The 19703-nt window shown below is 41.1% G+C and overlaps 1 protein-coding gene across 11 annotated transcripts in view; it reads left to right on the top strand.

Annotated features, from left to right (window-relative positions):
- The window catches only part of CADPS2 (calcium dependent secretion activator 2), a 368843-nt gene that overhangs the window by 250188 nt on the left and 98952 nt on the right, over window positions 1-19703 (top strand). For all 11 annotated transcript variants that reach the window (XM_068165287.1, XM_068165334.1, XM_068165325.1 and 8 more), the window contains 2 exons: window positions 813-949; window positions 4447-4634. In XM_068165287.1, the coding sequence (XP_068021388.1) occupies window positions 813-949; window positions 4447-4634 (325 nt within the window). The remainder of the gene's footprint in view (window positions 1-812; window positions 950-4446; window positions 4635-19703) is intronic.

The raw sequence follows: 19703 nt of genomic DNA, 5'->3' as shown, positions 1-19703 counted from the left end.
AACAATAAATTTGGGCCTTTGATTGAAGTGCCATTTGGGATGGTATGTTTTCTCAATGTATTTACTCAAAAATGCTGCTCCCTTTTTCACTACTCTTTGCTGGAAGGTTGAAGGAGCTCTTTGCCATTACTACATTAAGGCTTGTCTCATTAAAAGCCAAGTACAAAAAGGAGGCTGGAAATGACCTAGCTCAAGCCAGTGTGTTCATTTCTGCTCCAGTTTGCCATTTGAGAAGTAGGCTTCAAGCCATAATGAATATTTCTACGAGTGGTACTTTTATCTGCTGTAAGGATGCTCTTTCTTATCTGAAGAAATAAATGCATAAACCTTTTCTTCACAGTGGAAGGAAGGATATTTTATTTGGTTATTTTGCTAAAATTAGAAACAGAAATAAAAGCAGAAAATTATGGAACACTTTTTTTCATACTCAATTATAAATTATAACATTTGAAGAGCTCTGCTAGAAAACATCAGTTTAAGGATTATTTTCATGTACTATGCTGTGTTTTCTAGAAGTCTTTCTGAGTTTTTTTTTAATCTGTCAGTGGGTAGTAACTTCTTTTTTTTTTTTTTTTTATTTCATTATTACAATGCATAGATTGTTATGATAGACAAATAATCTAGTAATACTATTTTCAGTTTTAAAGTGAGATGTTATAAGTCATCTGCAATCAAGTACTTATCTTACTTGTTTCTTTGAGATTTACAAGAATGTTTGTATAGAGAGTTCTGTACCGTGTGTACACTTGCGTCGGTAAATCTGCACACACTGTCATATATATTGTTCTGCACATTTTTCCTTGTATGAACAGATACAGACCGTGGTCAGAAACATGGCATGGATGAGTTTATTTCTGCTAATCCCTGCAAATTTGACCATGCTTCCCTCTTTAGACTGCTTCAGAGGCAGACCTTGGATCACAGACTGAATGACTCCTATTCTTGTTTGGTGAGTACTGGCTGGAAGACAGATATAAAGAAGTGAGAAAGAGTTATGACAAAGTAATCTTTTCTTCTTTTTTCATTCAATAGCTGTGCTTTAGTTGGAATAAAAGGTCCAATCAATTGGTTTCAAATTTGAAAATTATACACTTAACAAGCTGCTGCTGTGCCACTCAATACAAAGCAAAAAGACCCAAACGGTTTCCGGTTTTATCAGCTGAAATTTATTATGTCTCTTTTGGAGGTTTGAATGAAAACAGAACATTTTGATACTGGTAAGAGCACCCATGGTAGGATTTGCTGACACCTATACAGACATTTCAAGGTACAGATGTACTTGGGTCTTGTTGGGCATTATCACCTATCCTGTAATTCTCCATTCCACTGTGGTGTGAAGAAGGAAAACTTTGAAAGAAGGGAAGCAGAATCTACAGCAAGTATAGATACATGGGCACTTATCTGTTACCTGAACTGCAAGTAAAAGATGAGCTATTAAAGAGAAACAAGTGATATGTGATCTGTGTATCAAAGTGAATGTTTTTCAGGTTCCAAGACCGCTATAAAAAATAAGATACTGACATAACATGTTTCCACATTTGTAGCTACAGTTTCCCTTTCCTAGATAATGTTTTTGATCCTGTATTTTATGGACTAGGAGCTGAGGATAGGGTTGATTCTGGTTTAGTTTTCACTAGGGAAGGTCCAACTGTTTATACACACATGCTAAAGAGGTTTGTGTGGGTAACTTCCCGAGGCTTCATTTTTTCACCTGATACCATGCTTGAGATAGTGACGTCTCACTAAGGACCTATACTGAGTTAAATTGCCTCATAGCACATAATTTTTTTTCACTATACTATCCCAGCAGCAACAAAAAGTAATGATGGGGGGTTTTGAGGTTTGTTTGCAAGTGTTAAAAAAGGGAAACATTAATTTTTTAAAATGCTACCAGATCAGTATGTATAGAAAAAGTTAAATGTCTCATTTTCTGTCTGTGGGTTGCACACTGAACCAAAGAAGAGGCCGAGAGGTACATCTGTACAAAGTAATTGGCACTCAAAGAGAAAATTGTTAGCTTTCTAACAGTGCACTGAGGTCAAAATCTTTTTTTATAATAATAATATAGTAAGACACTTAATATAACCTTGAAATCAGGAACTTTTAGAAGAGGTTAGGTGAAACACACAGTGCTATAGCAACCATAAACCCGATGTATTTCTTACTGTTCTTTCTAAAATTCAGCTTTTAGCAAGTAGAATGGGTGACTATTTTTTTGTTGTTGTTGTTAAATTGCATATTTAACTATATATTTGTAATTAAAAAACCTGGGAATGTCAAGACAGCAAGAGAATACATGACTACATCTGATATTCTTTTTTTTTCTTCCTGAACAGCTCATTTCCTGCCATTTTTTAGAAACAATGCATTTATATTAATATTATATTATATTAATATTTTGATATGGAGTAACCATGCATACAACTTGTAAAAATAGAACAAGAAATGCGTAAGCACCAATATTAAGCACAGTTCTGTATTAAGACACTATATGACATGAATGCTTTTAATTTTGCATTCTTCTTGGTTTTGAGGACCTACAGTTATCTAACGCTCTGCAGCATACACTTGTTATGTGGTTTTGAGGCTTATGAGTGTTATGGGGTTGAACAGGGCAAGGCAGGCAGGTATTTATATGAAAATGACCACACTAAAATAGTTCTCCTGCAGAGACTGAAGTTAAAGAAATGGGCTCTCAAAAGATTTGTAAAATTGTCACAATTTTCATGTACAGTAATGTTAATAATCCTTTCCTTTTGTACTGTAGGGGATTTACATGCAGCATGTTATTATGTTTCCCATAAAAACAGAGATCAGTGACGGTGATGTCACAGTGGCAGAATATTAATCAAAATAACCACTGGTTATTATATCTAAGGCTAGGATTATTATTGTTGCCAAAATTCAATGAATAGAATAGAATAGAATAGAATTAACCAGGTTGGATGAAAACCTCTTTTCTTTCTTCTTTAAGTGGTGTCTCATATTTTCTAGCAACCAGTGAGTAAACTGCATTAGTTATTGAGCTTGACCGAATAGAAGTTTAAAACACCACGTACTGTTCTGGGTGCTGGAATAAAGCTAAGTGCTCTCTAGAAACAGCTGAAGCTCTTAAATGTCAGTGGGAAAGTTGACTTCAAAGAAATTAATCAGGAGTAAACTAATTTTTAAAATAACTGAGATATTCTTGTTTACAAATAGTATGTTCAGTTCAGGAGTTGGGGGAACAATATAAAACTGAAATGCCTGTCTCATGCAAGTCTTTCAGCAAAGCTAAAACACAGATATTTTAAGCCTGATGTGAATATATTTTAAAGTATTGTTTTATAGCAGTTTTTGTTTTTATTTTGTACAGATGTTAAACATCTAGCTTGCAGAAGTACAATCATTATCAAAAGGATGGGTTTCATCTGCTAAATTCATTTTACAAATTCACAAACTTGCAAAGTAATTTTACTTCTTATCCAAGTTATTTGTATATTTGAGTTTAGGGGTTCTCAGTCTCTCTTAATCATTTAGCGAGGATGATGAGAGGAAAATATCACCACAGTTAAGAAAAGAACAAAGGAAAATGCTTTTTTAGAACAGCTATGCAGTAGCTGTGGCTTCCCAAGGTTTATGATTTTCTCCCTGCTGCTTTTTGGAAGCTCACTGTTGTTGTTGTTTTTTTCATATTGGCAGACAAGGCAATCAGAAGTCTTCTGGTTTACATTTCTACATCAAGAATAAATTTGTTTTTTACTCTGGATTCACTCAGGAGCTGTTGTGGTGGTGGGAAGGAGTCTGTACTTCATTCATGTCTGTGTCAGGGTTATGCGATTTGGTCTCATAAAGACTGCCCAAGAAAGCCCTCGATATGCCCCAGAATATCTAATTATTATTCAAGGTCAGATCACACTCATCTTATTCACAGACGTTTAACAAACGTTTAGCTTTGTATCCCTCTTACAAAACAGGGTAGATGGACAAATTGTGGTTCTCTGATATGGAAGTTGCAACCGTGGGGAATTGGCCATCCAGAAACTGTGTTTTAGCATCCATATTATGTCCTTCAGCATTATGCAAATATTCTCTTATAGCTTAAAATTAATTACTTTGAAAAAAATCCTTATTGTAGAATGTGAGGGGTTTTTTTACTAGGTTTTGGGATAACTGAATTTATACCACACTTTGGATATGTTAACATGTTTTTTGTAAACTCTCTATTTCATAGTAGTGAGAACTCAGAACTGCAATTTCCTGACATTTCAGCCACTTCAGCAAGAGGGCTGTTGTCCGATCTGGCTTCCAGTGCAACCAGCATCAGGCAGATATAAATTATTATCGTATAAAAAGTTTATGTAAAAAGTGTATCCTGGTGTTCTTTGCCAGGTTTAAAAGCTGTGAGAAGGGAAAAGAGATCTCAAAACATTATGGGTTTTTTTTTTTTTTGCTTTTCTCTTTCAGGGTTGGTTTAGTCCAGGTCAAGTCTTCGTATTAGACGAATACTGTGCTCGCTATGGAGTAAGGGGCTGTCACCGCCATCTTTGCTATCTCAGTGAATTGATTGAACATTCAGAGAATGGTTCTGTCATTGATCCAACCTTGCTTCACTACAGTTTTGCATTTTGTGCTTCTCATGTTCACGGTAACAGGTAATTTTTAATTATATATTTTGAAATCCATAGTCTTTAGAGGAAACAAGTTTGTAAGGCCTTGCATTTACTTGGCAGGGAAACTGCATGTGATAGAAATCAGGTAGTGGAAGTCTCTTAGTGTTACCAAAAATAATCTCCTTCCAGTGCCTACTGTCCAAATTCAGTGTGTTTTCTTGGGCATTGTTCAGACAGACTGATTCAAGGCTAATGGATATAACCCTGTTACAAAGGCATAGTCTTCTGTATTCTGTATTCTGTATTCTGAATGGTGTTTCCAGTGGCTGTCTTGAACAATTTTTCAGCTTAAGGGAATCAGAGAATTGTTTCAGTTGGAAAAGATCTCTAAGATCATTGAGTCCAACCATTGACCTAATACTATTATAGCTATTTAATCGTGTCCTGAAGTGCCATGTCTAGATGCTTTTTGAGCAACTCCAGGGACATCTAGGACCTCCCCAGTTCACCAGGACTGCTGGTAAATGATGGAAAGTGGCTTGGTGAGCACTTTGACAGCTCCCAAAGTTCCCTTTGGTGTATGTCATCTGGCCACATAGACTTGTGTGTGTCTTAGTGATGCAGCAGATCAGTAACCAACTCATCTTGGATTATGGGGACTTCATTCTGCTCCCCATCCTGATTTTCCAGCTCAGGGGAATGGGTATCCAATGAACCTGCAAAAGGTTGAGGCAAAGAAGATATTTAGTACCTCAGCCTTTTCCTCATCCTTTACCACAACGTTCCCCCCTGCATCCATAAAAGAACAGAGATTCTCCTTAGTCTCCTTTTGTGCAAATATATTTGCAGGAGGATTTAATGTTTTCTTTAACATCTGAAGCCAAATTAATTACCAGTTTTGCTTTGGACCTTCTAATTGTCTCCCTACATAGCCTCACAAGAATTTCATAGTTCTCCTTAGTGGTGTGCTCCATCTTCCAAAGACCATAAACTCTCCTCTTCTCCCTAAGCTGAAACCAAATGTCTCAGTTTAGCCAGGCTGGCCTTCTTCCCCACTGACTCATCTTTTAGCCCATGGGACACTGTCCAGCCTTCCTGGATTACATGGCTCTTCAGAATTATCTCCAAAGGGAATCTGTTGCCCAGTCTCTGAAACAAACCAGAATCTGTCTGCTGGGAATCTCAGGTGGCTGTTCTGCTGCCCCCACTCATTAATTTTCCAACAACTGAGAACTGTATGATCACAGTGTAGCAGGTCCATCAGAGTGCCTCCCCTAGTCGGCTTCCTCACCAACTGTGTCAAGAAGGGATCCTCCACAGACTCTAGGTATACCTGGGACTGCTCCCTCTCTGCTGTGTTACTTTACCAACAGACATCATGAAAGCTGAAGACTCCCATGAGAACAAGGGATCATGAGACTTCTCCCAGATACCTAAAGAGTATTTTGTCTGTCTCTTCATCCTGGCTGGGTGGTCTATAACAAGAATCCCAGCAGAGCATCTGCCTTTTTGGCCTTCCCTCTGATTCTTACCCATTAACACTGAACCCTATCGTCACCATCATTAACTTCAATACAATCAAAACACTCTGTGACACACAGAGCCACCCCACCACCCCTCCTTCCTTGCCTGTCCCTTCTGAAGGAGGGGTTGATTGTGGCACTCAAGTTGTATGAGAGATTCCACCATGTTTCTGTGATGGCCACTATGTCATGGTTTTCCTGATACACAGTGGCTTCCAGCTCCTCTTGTTTGTTTCCCATGCTGCATGCATTAAGTTTTGACATTTTCTATAATTTGTACCTTAGCAACTGATTGTACTATATTGAGTAGCCCTGGAAAGATGATGGAGCAGCTCATCCTGGAGGTCATCTCTAACCACATGGAAGACAAGAAGGTTATCAGGAGTAGCCAACATGGATTTACCAAGGGGAGATCCTGTCTGACTAATCTGATAGCCTTCTATGAAATTATGACCAAATGGATAGATGAGGGGGGAGCAGTGGATGTCATAGATCTTGACTCCAGTAAAGGTTTTCATCCTGTCTCCTATAACATCCTCATAGAAAAGCTCAGGAGATGTGGCATAGATAGCTGCTCAGTGAGGTGGATTGAAAACAGAGTTCAGAGGGTCATCATCAGTGGCACAGAGTCAACTTGGAGGCCTGTGTCCAGTGGTGTTCCCCAGGGATTGGTGTTTGGTCCAGTTTTATTCAATATCTTTGTCAACAACCGGGATGTGGGGATTGACAGTACCCTCAGCAAGTTTGCTGATGATACAAAACTTGGAGGGGGGGGGGGGGGGGGGGATGTTGGCTGACACCTGTCAGGCTATGCTGCCATCCAACATGACCTGGACAGGCTGGAGAGCTGGGTGCAGGCAAAACTCATGAAGTTTTTAAAGGACAAGTGCAGGGTCCTACATCTGGGGAGGAATAACAACATGCACCAGTACAGGTTAGGGGCTGCCCTATTGGAAAGCAGCTCCACAGAGAAAGACCTTGGAGTGCTGGTGGACAGCAAGTTCTGCATGGAACAACAATGTGCCCTTGTGGCCAAGAGAGCCAATGATATCCTGGGGTGCATCAAGGGTGTGTTCAGCAGGTCTAGGGAAATTCTTCTACCTCTCTACCCTGGTGAGACCACACCTGGAATGCTGTGTCCAGTTTTGGGCTCCAGAGTTCAAGAAATACAGAGAACTGCTGGAGAGAATCCAATGAAGAGCCATGAGGATGATTAGGGGACTGGAGCATCTCCCCTCTGAAGAAAGACTGAGAGAATAGAATAGAATTATCCAGGTAGGAAAAGACCTTCAAGATCATCAAGTCCAACCTATCACCCAAAACCATCTTATCAACTAAACCATGGCACCAAGTGCCTCATCCAGTCTCCTCTTAAACATCTCCAGTGACGGTTACTACACCACCTCCCTGGGCAGCCCATTCCAAAGGCCAATCTCTGTTTCTGTGAAGAACTTCTTCCTAACGTCCAGCCTAAACCTCCCCTGGCACAGCTTGAGACTGTGTTCTCTTGTTCTGTTGGTGGTTGCCTGGGAGAAGAGACCAAGCCTCACCTGGCTACAGCCTCCCTTAAGAGCCCTGGGGTTATTTAGTCTTGAGAAGAGAAGACTGAGAGAGGATCTCATCAATGTGTATAAATATCTGTGGAGTGGGTGTCAAGTGGATAGGACCAAGCTCTTTTCAGTGGTGCACAGGAATGAGACAAGGAACAAGGGGTTCAAACTTGAACATAGAAGATTTCACCTCAACATGACTAGAAACTTCTTTACAGTGAGGGTGACAGAGCCCTGTAACAGGCTGCCCAGAGAGGTTGTGGAGTCTCCTTCTCTTGTGACTTTCAAAACACACCTGGATGCATTCCTGTGCAGGCTACCCTGGGTGATCCTGCTTTAGCAGAAGGGTTGGACCCGATGATCTCTTGAGGTCCCTTTCAGCCTCTGATACACTGTGATACTCTGAGTTCTTCTGGCTATGCTGCCACTAGGAGAAATAACATACTTGGGGAATGTAGTGTGAACCCCAGCCAGGAAAAGGGTAGGACCTTTCTGGAATTCTTTCCACTAAAGACATAGGCAGTTTCAAGAGCTGTTGATCACAGTGACACTCGTATGGTGAGGTCCTCCTACCACTTGCAAGTGGAAGGCATGGTAAAAAAAGAGTTGCTTTGCTGTGCTAAGCATGCTCTTTAAAATGAACTTTTGCTTTGTCTATGTCTTATTCCAGGCTGTGAGGGAGCAAGCTCAGCTGTTGAATAGCAGATGCTTGAGACAGGATCGTTGCATAGCTCAGGCTAAGAAGGGATGTCAGGTCTCTAGATCATCAACCTGCTAGATGCAGGGTGTGTTGTGATGTTCCGACCAGATTGCTGAGGGCTTTATCCAGTCTGGTCTTTATCCAGCCTGAACCTGTCTTATTTCAGTGTAGTTATATCTGTTGTCTCTTGTCAGCCTCCCAGAAGAAGCTGGTGGGGAGGCTGTCATTCGGTCTTTCTAGATACCACCTATTTTCCTGGCTGAAAAAATTCAGTTCCCTCAGCCTTTCCTCAGAGCAAATGCTCTGGTCTCTCACTATCATGATGGCCATCCACTTGACTTGTTTTAGTCTATGCATGTCTTCCTTGAACTAGAGTGGGGCAGGGAGGGTAACAGATTTTAGAAAAACATTTATCTATAACCTACTGTGCACACTAGAGCTGTAGAGTTTTGTAGAAAATACATTTTTAAAATTCAAGAATACTATGAGACAACCTACTAGATCTCTCCCTCTCATACTATCCAATCCTGCCAGTCTGGGTAAAACACTCTCTGTCCCCAAAATCGATTACTGTGATGCTGTCAGTGAATCCAAAAAAAACAGAATTGTGCTGGGGATGTATGCTCATGTTGCCTTGCAACCAGTCATCCACAGAGTCTGTTTGACAGTGAAGAAGAGACAATCCTTAAAAGGGGTATTGTTTCCTTCATTGGCTCAAAGCAAGCATTGTCTGAGAGAACAGGAGCTGGGCATTTGTGACCTGAGTGATTTGGTAGTGGAAGATTAACATCATGTAACCCTTGATAATGTTATTTAAAATTTAAATGTGTTTGAACATGCCTGAAATACTGTCAAGAATCCTAACATTCCTACTGGTAAGTTAGGAGATTTTCTGGCTTTTAGTTGGTAACCTATTCTTCCATAAAAGCACGCTTCTTTTATCACTTCTGAAGAGCCTGACACATTCATATTTCCTATTGAGCCTAACTCTTTGTTGTTTCTAGCCTTTTTATTACTAGCTTCAACCTAACAAGACAAATACACAGTGACAATTGCTCAAACTTATTTCAAGAATTCAAAAGAAAGGTAGATACATTTCTTTTTATTGCATAATCTAAGTGAAGGACAACAGTGCATGCAACGCATAGAAGCATTTCAGGGAGCACATCATTTACACGGTGGTAAGCACTCTGTGTTCTATCTATTCCCTCTGTACAGATATTCTCTGAATAGCATTATGAGTGTTTTAGGAATAAAAGAAGTGTTGAATAGAGAGGGTCTGACTAGAACTGAGATATTGTAAAAAGGAAGAAAAAAGAAACGTAAAGAAAGAAGAAAAAAGTAAGTCAAGGACAGAAGCAGACACACTCACTGAGGATGGCAAACACATACGCACATAATACATCCACTCATTCATCTGCCACAGCACTAAGAAATAGTAAAAGGGAAAAAAGAATTTCACAGACAATGCACTACAGGCCAAAGTTCTAGGCTCATCCCTGGCGTTATACATCTCATTTTTCTAAGTCAGGCTGAGAATTAGAGAGACTGCAGTACAAAGACAAACAGCTTTATACTCCAGGCATGAGGTATTCAATTTATATTTCACCTTTGCTTCACAGAAGGATCTTAGACCTTCCACGAGCCTGAGAAAGATCATCAAAAATGATCTTCAAGTCAGATGGTGGAGGAGGATGTAAAAATGCAGCCATATCTATAGTTCAAATTACAAATTTCTTTTGGGCATGAATTTTAGAGTAGTGGGCAATCTAGTGACATCAGTCAAGTGATTAGGTAAAAGAGTCACTCACCTTCATTTCTTGTAGTCTGGTGAAGAGAAATTCAAGCAGAAATAAGAGCAAATATACAAAATATACCAGGGCCATACTATAAAACTGGTGAGGAAGCAATCTCATACAATGGATCTGAACTGCCCAGCAGTCATAGCCACTCTCTTAAGATTCCAGGCATGGTTGTGAGATTGCATGTACTGAATACCCCTATGAACGAAGCTGAATCAGCTTTGACTCTTTCCACCCTTTCCATGTCTCCAGAAGTCTTCTGGTAGATTTTGAACCCTTGGATGTCCCCTGTGCTCTTTTGCTGAATTCTGGGACTTGAATGCAGTTTCATGCTGCAGGCTGTAATACTCATACAGGCTGCAACACAGTAACCATGTTTTTACTTCAAAACTCGTGGAATAAACACATAAAAGTAAATTGTTGTCCTAGCTCTTTAGGGATATTGTGGAGCACAGAGGAGACTGAGCTCTAGAGTAGGCTGTGTGCAGCAGACCTTGCCACCTGGTCTCAACATCAAAGAGCAGACCCCCCCTTATTTCCTGAGCTGAAGATACGGGTAGCAAGTTATGACAGAATTATCAAGCATACTAGTACTTCATATGTCTCTTATGCCAGTGCTGTTGATTTGGGAACAGAAATGTTTATGCAGAGTCAAACACACTATGCTGAGTCCTAGACTGAGGAATTCATGCCTCATTCATGCCTTTCCTAGTGGGAAGAGCATTATGACTGGGCTAGCAAGCTGCTTGTGTAGAAAAGGTAGAAGAGAAGAGAAGAGAAGAGAAGAGAAGAGAAGAGAAGAGAAGAGAAGAGAAGAGAAGAGAAGAGAAGAGAAGAGAAGAGAAGAGAAGAGAAGAGAAGAGAAGAGAAGAGAAGAGAAGAGAAGAGAAGAGAAGAGAAGAGAAGAGAAGAGAAGAGAAGAGAAGAGAAGAGAAGAGAAGAGAAGAGAAGAGAAGAGAAGAGAAGAGAGAAGAGAAGAGAAGAGAAGAGAAGAGAAGAGAAGAGAAGAGAAGAGAAGAGAAGAGAAGAGAAGAGAAGAGAAGAGAAGAGAAGAGAAGAGAAGAGACCTTCAAGATCATCGTGTCCAACCTATCATCCAACAGCACCCAACCAACTAAACCATGCAACCAAGCACCCTGTCAAGTCTCCTCCTGAACACCTCCAGCGATGGCGACTCCACCACCTCCCCAGGCAGCCCATTCCAATGGGCAATCACTCTCTCTGTGTAAAACTTCCTCCTGACCTCCAGCCTGAACCTCCCCTGGCGCAGCCTGAGACTGTGTCCTCTTGTTCTGGTACTGGCTGCCTGGGAGAAGAGACCAGCATCCACCTGTCTACAACCTCCCTTCAGGTAGCTGTAGAGAGCAATAAGGTTTCCCCTGAGTCTCCTCTTCTCCAGGCTAAGCAACCCCAGTTCCCTCAGTCTCTCCTCATAGGGCTTGTGCTCCAAGCCCCTCACCAACTCCGTTGCCCTTCTCTGGACACCTCCCAGCAAGTCAACATCCTTCCTAAACTGAGGAGCCCAGAACTGGACACAGGACTCAAGGTGTGGCCTAACCAGTGCAGTGTACAGGGGCAGAATGACCTCCCTGCTCCTGCTGGCCACACTCTTCCTGATGCAGGCCAGGATGCCATTGGCCCTCCTGGCTGCCTGGGCACACTGCAGACTCATGTTCAGCCTACCATCGACCAGCACCCCCAGGTCCCTCTCTGCCTGGCTGCTCTCCAGCCACTCTGACCCCAGCCTGTAGCACTGCATGGGGTTGTTGTGGCCAATGTGCAGAACTCGGCGCTTGGATGTGTTCAATCTCATGCTGTTGGACTCTGCCCATCTGTCCAGTCGGCCGAGGTCCCTCTGCAAAGCCTCTCTACCCTCCAGCAGATCAACTCCTGCCCCCAGCTTGGTGTCGTCCACAAACTTACTGATGATGGACTCAATGCCCTCATCCAGATCATCAATAAAGATGTTAAAGAGCACAGGGCCCAGCACTGATCCCTGGGGGACTCCACTAGTGACTGGCCACCAGCTGGATGTGGCACCATTCACCACCACTCTCTGGGCTCGGCCCTCCAGCCAGTTCCTAACCCATCGCAGTGTGCTCCCATCCAAGCCATGGGCTAACAGCTTGGCCAGGATTTTGCTGTGGGGGGATTGCCTCCTCTCTGCTATGGTAAGATCCCAGCAGGTATCAGGCAGGTTGAAGTCGCCCATGAGAACAAGGTCAGGCGATCTTGAGACAGCCTTAAGCTGCCTATAGAATGACTCATCAACATCTTCCTCCTGGTTGGGTGGTCTATAACAGACTCCAACCAGGTTGTCAGCCCTGTTGGCCTTCCCTCTAATTCTCACCCACAGGCACTCAACCTGATGGTCCCTGATCTCCAGCTCAATGGCATTAGTTCCTTCCTGATGTAAAGGGCCACCCCTCCACCCCTTCTTCCTTGCCTGTCTCTCCTGAATTTTTGCTTTTCTGGATGACATTCACAAGATATTTTCTTCCTACCCATTTTCTTCCTACCCAACCAAAAAGCAAAATATTTTAGTAAAAGAGCAACCTTGCAGAGTGTTGGCACTAAACACATCCTTGTTTCTGAATCAACTGATTGCTTTCCTCCGGTTTACTGTCTGTGCTTCTGGTGTTACTTAGCTTTACAATTAAAGGCTTCTCTTTTGGTTGCTCTTCACAATGTTTTTCTTCTGGAAGTTCCACTCTATGATCTCCTTCAAAGTCATTAGCTCACAAGTGAACTTTATGCACTGCAGTTATGCTTACACATGTGTATCTCTGGTGAAAGTGAAATGGGCAGAACAACGAACTACAGGATACTCCTGAATGCTGACATATCAGTCTAAACAGTCCAGATAGGAGCTATTGTTTTCCTTCCAATCACATTCACTTTGGTATACTTTTCATGCTGTGACTTCTATTCAGTCACTCTTGTCTGAAAGGGATGCTGGTGGGTATGACATGAAGTGCAAAGTGACTTCTTTCCACCTGCTGAGTTACAGACTGAATTGAGAAATTCAAAATTCAAACATAGTCCCTGCTTATACCTTTTCCTACTCAGGAAAAAAAAAAAAAAAAAAGGAAGCTGATATATTGAAAGTTCATGTATCAGAAGTGAAGGGGAGAGTAATGCTACAAAAATCTCGAGACAAATAGTTTCTTTCTACCTTCATTTTGCAATCTTCAGCACTTGTGTTTGGTGGAAGAGCAGGCGTGTTCTTTTAAGTCAGTCAGTCACCGCTCTCCAGCATTGACCTGCTTGGAAAAAAAGAAGGGCATGCATGTGCAATATTTGCTCTTAGTACTCTTTCCTTCTTCAACTCTTTGCAACTCAGAATATGCCTATTCAGTAGCCACCAAGCAATTGGTCTATTTCAGGTATTTGTCCATTGTACCCCTGAATCAGAGTAATCCTTCTGAACCCTCTTTTGCAGCAAGTTCCACAATTTAGTCTCCTCTTGCTTGAAGAGCTCCTGTCTTGAACTTCACTCTAGGGGGAAGGGAACAAAACTAGAAATGGGTAGATTCAGATGGGATGTTAGGAAGAAGTTCTTCACCATGAGAGTGGTGAGACACTGGAACAGGTTGCCCAGGGAGGTGGTAGAAGCCCCATCCCTGGAGATTTTTAAGGCCAGGCTGGATGTGGCTCTGAGCAGCCTGATCTAGTGTGAAAGAGGGGTTGCCCATGGCAGGGAGGCTGGAACTAGATGATCCTTGAGGTCCCTTCCAACCCTAACAATTCTATGATTCTATGATTCACTCCTGCACACCTTATTTCATGCTCTTACTATGGGAAGAGACAGGGGTGAGGTGAGAAAAAAATAATAAAATCCTTTGTTGTCTTTTAGCTATTGAAGATTCAAGAAGTATAAGTGATATTTTCTGCTAATTCCTTATCCTTTCAGGTAATTCCCAACATTATTTTCCTTCTTTGACTGCTAATGAACAGGAATGGTTTCATGAAATAATACCAAGATCTCTGTCCTGAATAGCAGCTAATTTTTCCTTACATTCATCTACAGTGACCATTGTGTGCCATTTTATTGCTGCCTGATCTTGTAAGGTCCTTCTGTAACTCCACACTATGCCACATACCTGTCATTACAACTATATTTGCTATCAACTCAGTTCTTAGCTTTTGGCCAGGTTATTTATAAATACTGTAAAATAACACAGATCTTAGCACAGGTCCCTGCTCCCTGCACAACTCTGTTGATGATTTCACTGCAAGTACCTACCATTTATTCTTACTCTCATTTTTTTTCACTGTTAGTGTAAGGACCTTCTTGTTTACTCGGTGGCTGCTTGATGGCCTTAAGTTTTTTTGGTTAAGGACTCTGACAACAAATTTTTGGGGGAATCCAGGTACATCATATCAGTCAGGTCACACTCATTCACCTGTTTTTGACCCCTTTAGAGAACTTCAGGATCAGAAGATTTCTCTACCTTGTGGCTTCAAAGCCATACAGATTTGTTCATAATGACTAATGTTTTTCAATTTTTTTTTTCTTTAATTTTTTCTTTAAATATCCTTAGGTTTTAGTTCCTTCTATTTATCTGAGAGGTATGTAAACCTTACTGGCTTATAATTCCCTTTCCCTTCCTTAGAGACTTTTGATTTTTGCACAAACCTCACATTCTTCACCTCAGGAGAATGGCAGTTCTTGGTGAGAACTTCCCCGCAATCAAAGGATAATTCTTGCCCTAGTAACTATGCTGTTCATTTATCTAATTCATTCCATTAGGTTTTTCTTGGTTGCTTTAATTTTGGGCAGATTCTTTGCAGAAAATAAAGATGGTTCATTTTCTTATTATTGGGGTTTTTTTTTACTGTGAAAGAGAGAAAGGTTCTAGCACAGGAGTCTTCTGAATTCCTTTCATCACAAACACCAGTACAAAGAATTAATTTCATATCTCTTCAATAACCTTGCCCTCACTGAGAGCTCCTTTTAGATTCTTGCCTTCATTTGGCAGTGTAGACTTGGATAAGCTTCCTGCTCCTATTATGCTTCAAGGAAATATCTTAAAGTGGAGTAAATGAACATGTGAGAAATGAAACTATGGAAACTTCAGAGTGTGCTATGCATTCATATATTTCTCCTCATTTTACAATGTTTTGTGAAAAGAACCATTTATTGCAAATTTGCACTGTGTCAAGTAATAAAAGAATATTCAGAGAATTCCATTTCAAATCTGGGGCAAGGAACTTTGTGAAAATAAGGAAAATAATATCAGTACATAGCTCTGTCTCTTCACATCTCTTTTTTTTGTGGAGCTTCTGAACAGATATTTCCTTCTCTTCTGACCAAATTAACTCTAGAGTTAAAGATTGTATGTGTCTTACTGGTTTCACCTTCATTTTATATTTCATAGTTTCATAGTTTCATAGTTTCATAGTTTCATTCAGGGTTGGAAGGGACCACAAGGATCATCTAGTTCCAACCCCCCTGCCATGGGCAGGGACACCCCACACTAGATCAGGCTGGCCAGAGCCTCATCCAGCCTGCTCTTAAACACCCCCAGGGACGGGGCCTCAACCACCTCCCTGGACAACCCATTCCAGGGTTTCACCACTCTTTATATCTATATCTTTCATAAATAGTATCTACTAAGATTTAATATAAAATTCAGAGCTTAAGTCAATAGCTTCATTATTTATCTGCACACAGTCACTACCTGACATGAAATATTTTGTCCAGTTGATCTCTCTCAAGAAGTATTATGTCTTTAGATGTATAATTTTGTATATGATTTATCTGAATAGCATCTGGACTTCTTAAATGGGTTTTCACAGTATCACAGTACATTAGAGGTAGGAAGGGACCTTCAGAGATTGAGTCCAATCCCCCTGACAAAGCAAGATCACCTAGGGTAGTTCACACAGGAATGCATCCAGGCAATGTGTCCAAAGAAGGGAACTCCACAACCTCTCTGGGCAGCCTGTTCCAGTGCTCAGTCACCCTCACTGTAAAAACTTTTGTCCTCATATTGAGGTGAAATTTTCTGTGTTCAAGCTTATACCTTCCCCACCGAAAAGAGCTTGGCCCCCTCCACTTCACACCCACCCCTCAGATACTTATACACATTGACCCCTCTCAGTCTTCTCTAAACAGCCCTCAGTCTCTCTTCATAGGGTGCTCAAGTCCCCTAATCATAGTCATGGCTCTTTGTTGAACTCTCTTCAGCAGGTCCCTGTCTCTCTTGAACTGGGGAGCCCAAAACTGGACACTGTATTCCAGGTGTGGTCTCACCAGGACAGAGCAGAGAGGTAGAAGAACTTCCCTAGACCTGCTGGACACACCCTTCTTAATTCACCCTAGGAAACATTATTGCTAGCAGGAAAACATTCCAAAGAAATACTATTGCTAGGAAGATTTTGTTGAACCTTTTCGTTTAAAGCTTCCTCCTTCTGCTGTGCTTCTTACTCACCTTCAACCCCACATGCTCTGATGTAATGACAGCAGGTGCATCATTTTCTTCCACTCATTTTTATTGGCAATTAGGTACTCTGCTTTTGTCTTAGATCTGTTCCAAGGCTGTCCAACAGCTGAAGGAAGGAGCCTGAGATCCCTTACTGCATGGAGCTTCAAGGGGAGCGCGTTACAACAGAAGATATATTCCGTTCCATCAGTTTACCAACTTCTTATATAAATTGTACCTCATGCTGTCTGATACAGCATCTAGAGACTTAACAGGAGGCTTTTGGTTTTGTAGTTTGTCTCATTTTTCTATCAGTCCTCTGCAATGGCAATGATTAGAGTGGATTTCTCATACTCAAAAGCATGTTTTATTCAGAAGTCATGTGTTATGAGTCAGCATTTCCCCCAAACAATGGAATGCAAAAATACTCATTTTAGAATTAATATGCTATGTGAGTTTGTGCTTCTAATTGAGGAAAAGTGTTCTCTGAAAACTGGAAAAACTAGCTGATCCTTGGGCATTTATATCCCTGTTCTTCAAGGAAATGTTATCTTCCTATTTTCTGAGGCTCTTTGGGCAATGCTGAGAATACAACTTTTTCACCAGGTCTTTCAGTCTCATGTATTGCCCTGTGTCAAGCATCTTGCATTATCAAGTTCATAATTTTTGGAAGTCTTATCATAGAATCATAGAATCAATAAGGTTGGAAAAGACCTCAAAGATCATCAAGTCCGACCTGTCACCCAACACCTCACGACTACTAGACCATGGCACCAAATGCCATGTCCAATCCCCTCCTGAACACCTCCAGGGACAGTGACTCCACCACCTCCCTAGGCAGTCCATTCCAATGGCTAACTTTCTCCTCACCTTGAGTCTAAAGCTCCCCTGGTACAGCTTGAGACTGTGTCCTCTTGTTCTGGTGCCAGTTGCCTGGGAAAAGAGACCAACCCCTTCCTGGCTACAACCTCCCTTCAGGGAGTTGTAGAGAGCAATGAGGTCTCCCCTGAGCCTCCTCTTCTCCAGGCTAAACAATCCCAGTTCCCTCAGCCTCTCCTCATAGGGCTTGTACTCAAAGCCTCTTCCCAGCCTCATTGCCCTTCTTTGGACACGTTCAAGAGTCTCAATGTCCTTCTTAAACTGAGGGGCCCAGAACTGGACACAGGACTCAAGGTGTGGCCTAACCAGTGCCGAGTACAGAGGCACCATGACTTCCCTGCTCCTGCTGGCCACACTATTCTTGATGCAGGCCAGGATGCCATTGGCCTTCTTGGCCACCTTGACACACTGCTGTCGTATGTTCAGCCAGCTGTCAGTCAGCATCCCCAGGTCCCTTTCTGTCTGTCTGCTCTCCAACCACTCCGACCCCAGCCTGTAGTGCTGCATGGGGTTGGTGTGACCAAAGTGCAGCACCTGGCATTTGGACTTGTTGAATGCCATCATGCCATCATATCATCATCTTGAAGGTATATGGAGCACAGAGGAAGGTAAACTTACTTTAATTAATTTGTATCCTCTGAATTCAGGCCTCTCTAAACATTTACATTTGAGAGGGGTTTAATTAGCGTTATTTACTTAGTGACAGAGCTTTCTGTATGTTACTGTTATAAATAGCCACAAGAAAGGTATTGTCAAAGTTCTCTTGAGTTCAAAGCTAGAAGCAAAGTTCTTCACCCTTTTGCAGGTATCGAGTGACCTCACCTTTGGTTTAAGGAAAGATGCTGTCCTCTGCTTGAAAGTGCTAATAACAATGGCAATGTTATAACAAAATGCGTCCTCACTACAGTATAAACAGAGGCACATTTTTCGATGTATCAAACAAAAATCTGCTTCTGAAAAGCAGAGACTGTCAATTGAAAATTAATCAGTGTCTGCACATTATTATGAAATATTAGAACGAAGTTTTGCATGTGTAGAGTGATACTTGCCATCTTAGGCCATGAAGGAACAGGCAATGCTGTTACATACTCTTACTTTCTCTGAACATTATATACATTGTTTTGTCATTAATTTCAACTGATTCATGCCTATACATACCGTTACACATTGGGTAAAACTGTGTAATATTAGTACATGCTTAGTTTTTCAATGGAAGGGAATTAATGAATCCTACCTAAGTTATAACTGCATAAAAGGTCATTAAAATTAACCTGATTTATCGTATTAATCTGATTCAGTGGTTTTCAGAATTGGTCTTTTTCAATCACTTGTCAAATAGAGGGTGTGACCTGTGAGCAGATGTAGGATCAACCTGAGAAATGCATACAGCAGAAGGCTCTATTGTGCCTTTCTCTCTTTTTTTTTTTCCTTCTTTCCTTTTTTTTTTTTGTTTTGTCAGAATGTTTGAAGAATAGTTAATATAAACCACAAAATGCTCAATTTTCAGGTACCTACTGGTTAAAGATGTGTTTAAATGCCACACGATAATTTGCTCTCTTCATTTTCTGTTAATAAAAAGATGTCTGCTCTGCCTGCTTCTAAGCTGACAATGTAAATCGTGCTTCATAGATGTGTCTGACATAAACCATGGGCTTTGCAGGAGCCTTAATTAGCACATCATGTTTTGAAGGAAAATGTAGGTATTATTATCTGTTGTAAATAGACAATGAAATCTCTACATCAAAATTCTAAACACTTTAGTCTTCAGTTTACTAAGAAACGAGAAGTCAAACTTTTATCTTGCTAATTTGAAAACTGACACTGTTCTTTCATTTTACTCTGCATCCTGGTGAAGTTAAAATCAAGTGCTCTTAGAAAGCACTGGAGCCTCCTGAAACAATTTGCTTCTTGGAGCCAAGTTGACACTTAAGTTTTGGGATTGTTTTTCCTACACCCTTGAAATGTGGTTTGTTACATAAATGTCTTGAAGTAAAACTTTAGCTGAATCATTTTTCTTGTATTTTGTTTTTCATTATAATTTCTCATCTTTCTCTGATCTTTCTCTGGTGGAGTCTTTTGGTCAGCCTTACTGTTCTCGTCTCTGTGTGTGCGTCCACACGTTAAAGCATAAGTTTGCGCATTCTTCTCTTCCTACTCCTTTTTTAAAGGACAGACCAAAATGATGGTCCAAGTTTTGAACATGGAAAGCTTACTGAAAAGACTTTAAAC

This window comes from Melanerpes formicivorus, unplaced genomic scaffold (genome assembly GCF_026170545.1).
Source record: "Melanerpes formicivorus ecotype bairdi unplaced genomic scaffold, bMelFor1.0.p_v2 SCAF_3, whole genome shotgun sequence".
Classification (NCBI taxonomy): domain Eukaryota; kingdom Metazoa; phylum Chordata; class Aves; order Piciformes; family Picidae; genus Melanerpes; species Melanerpes formicivorus.
The sequence above is the reverse complement of the archived record's forward strand: the minus strand, read 5'-3'. Positions and strand labels throughout refer to the sequence as shown.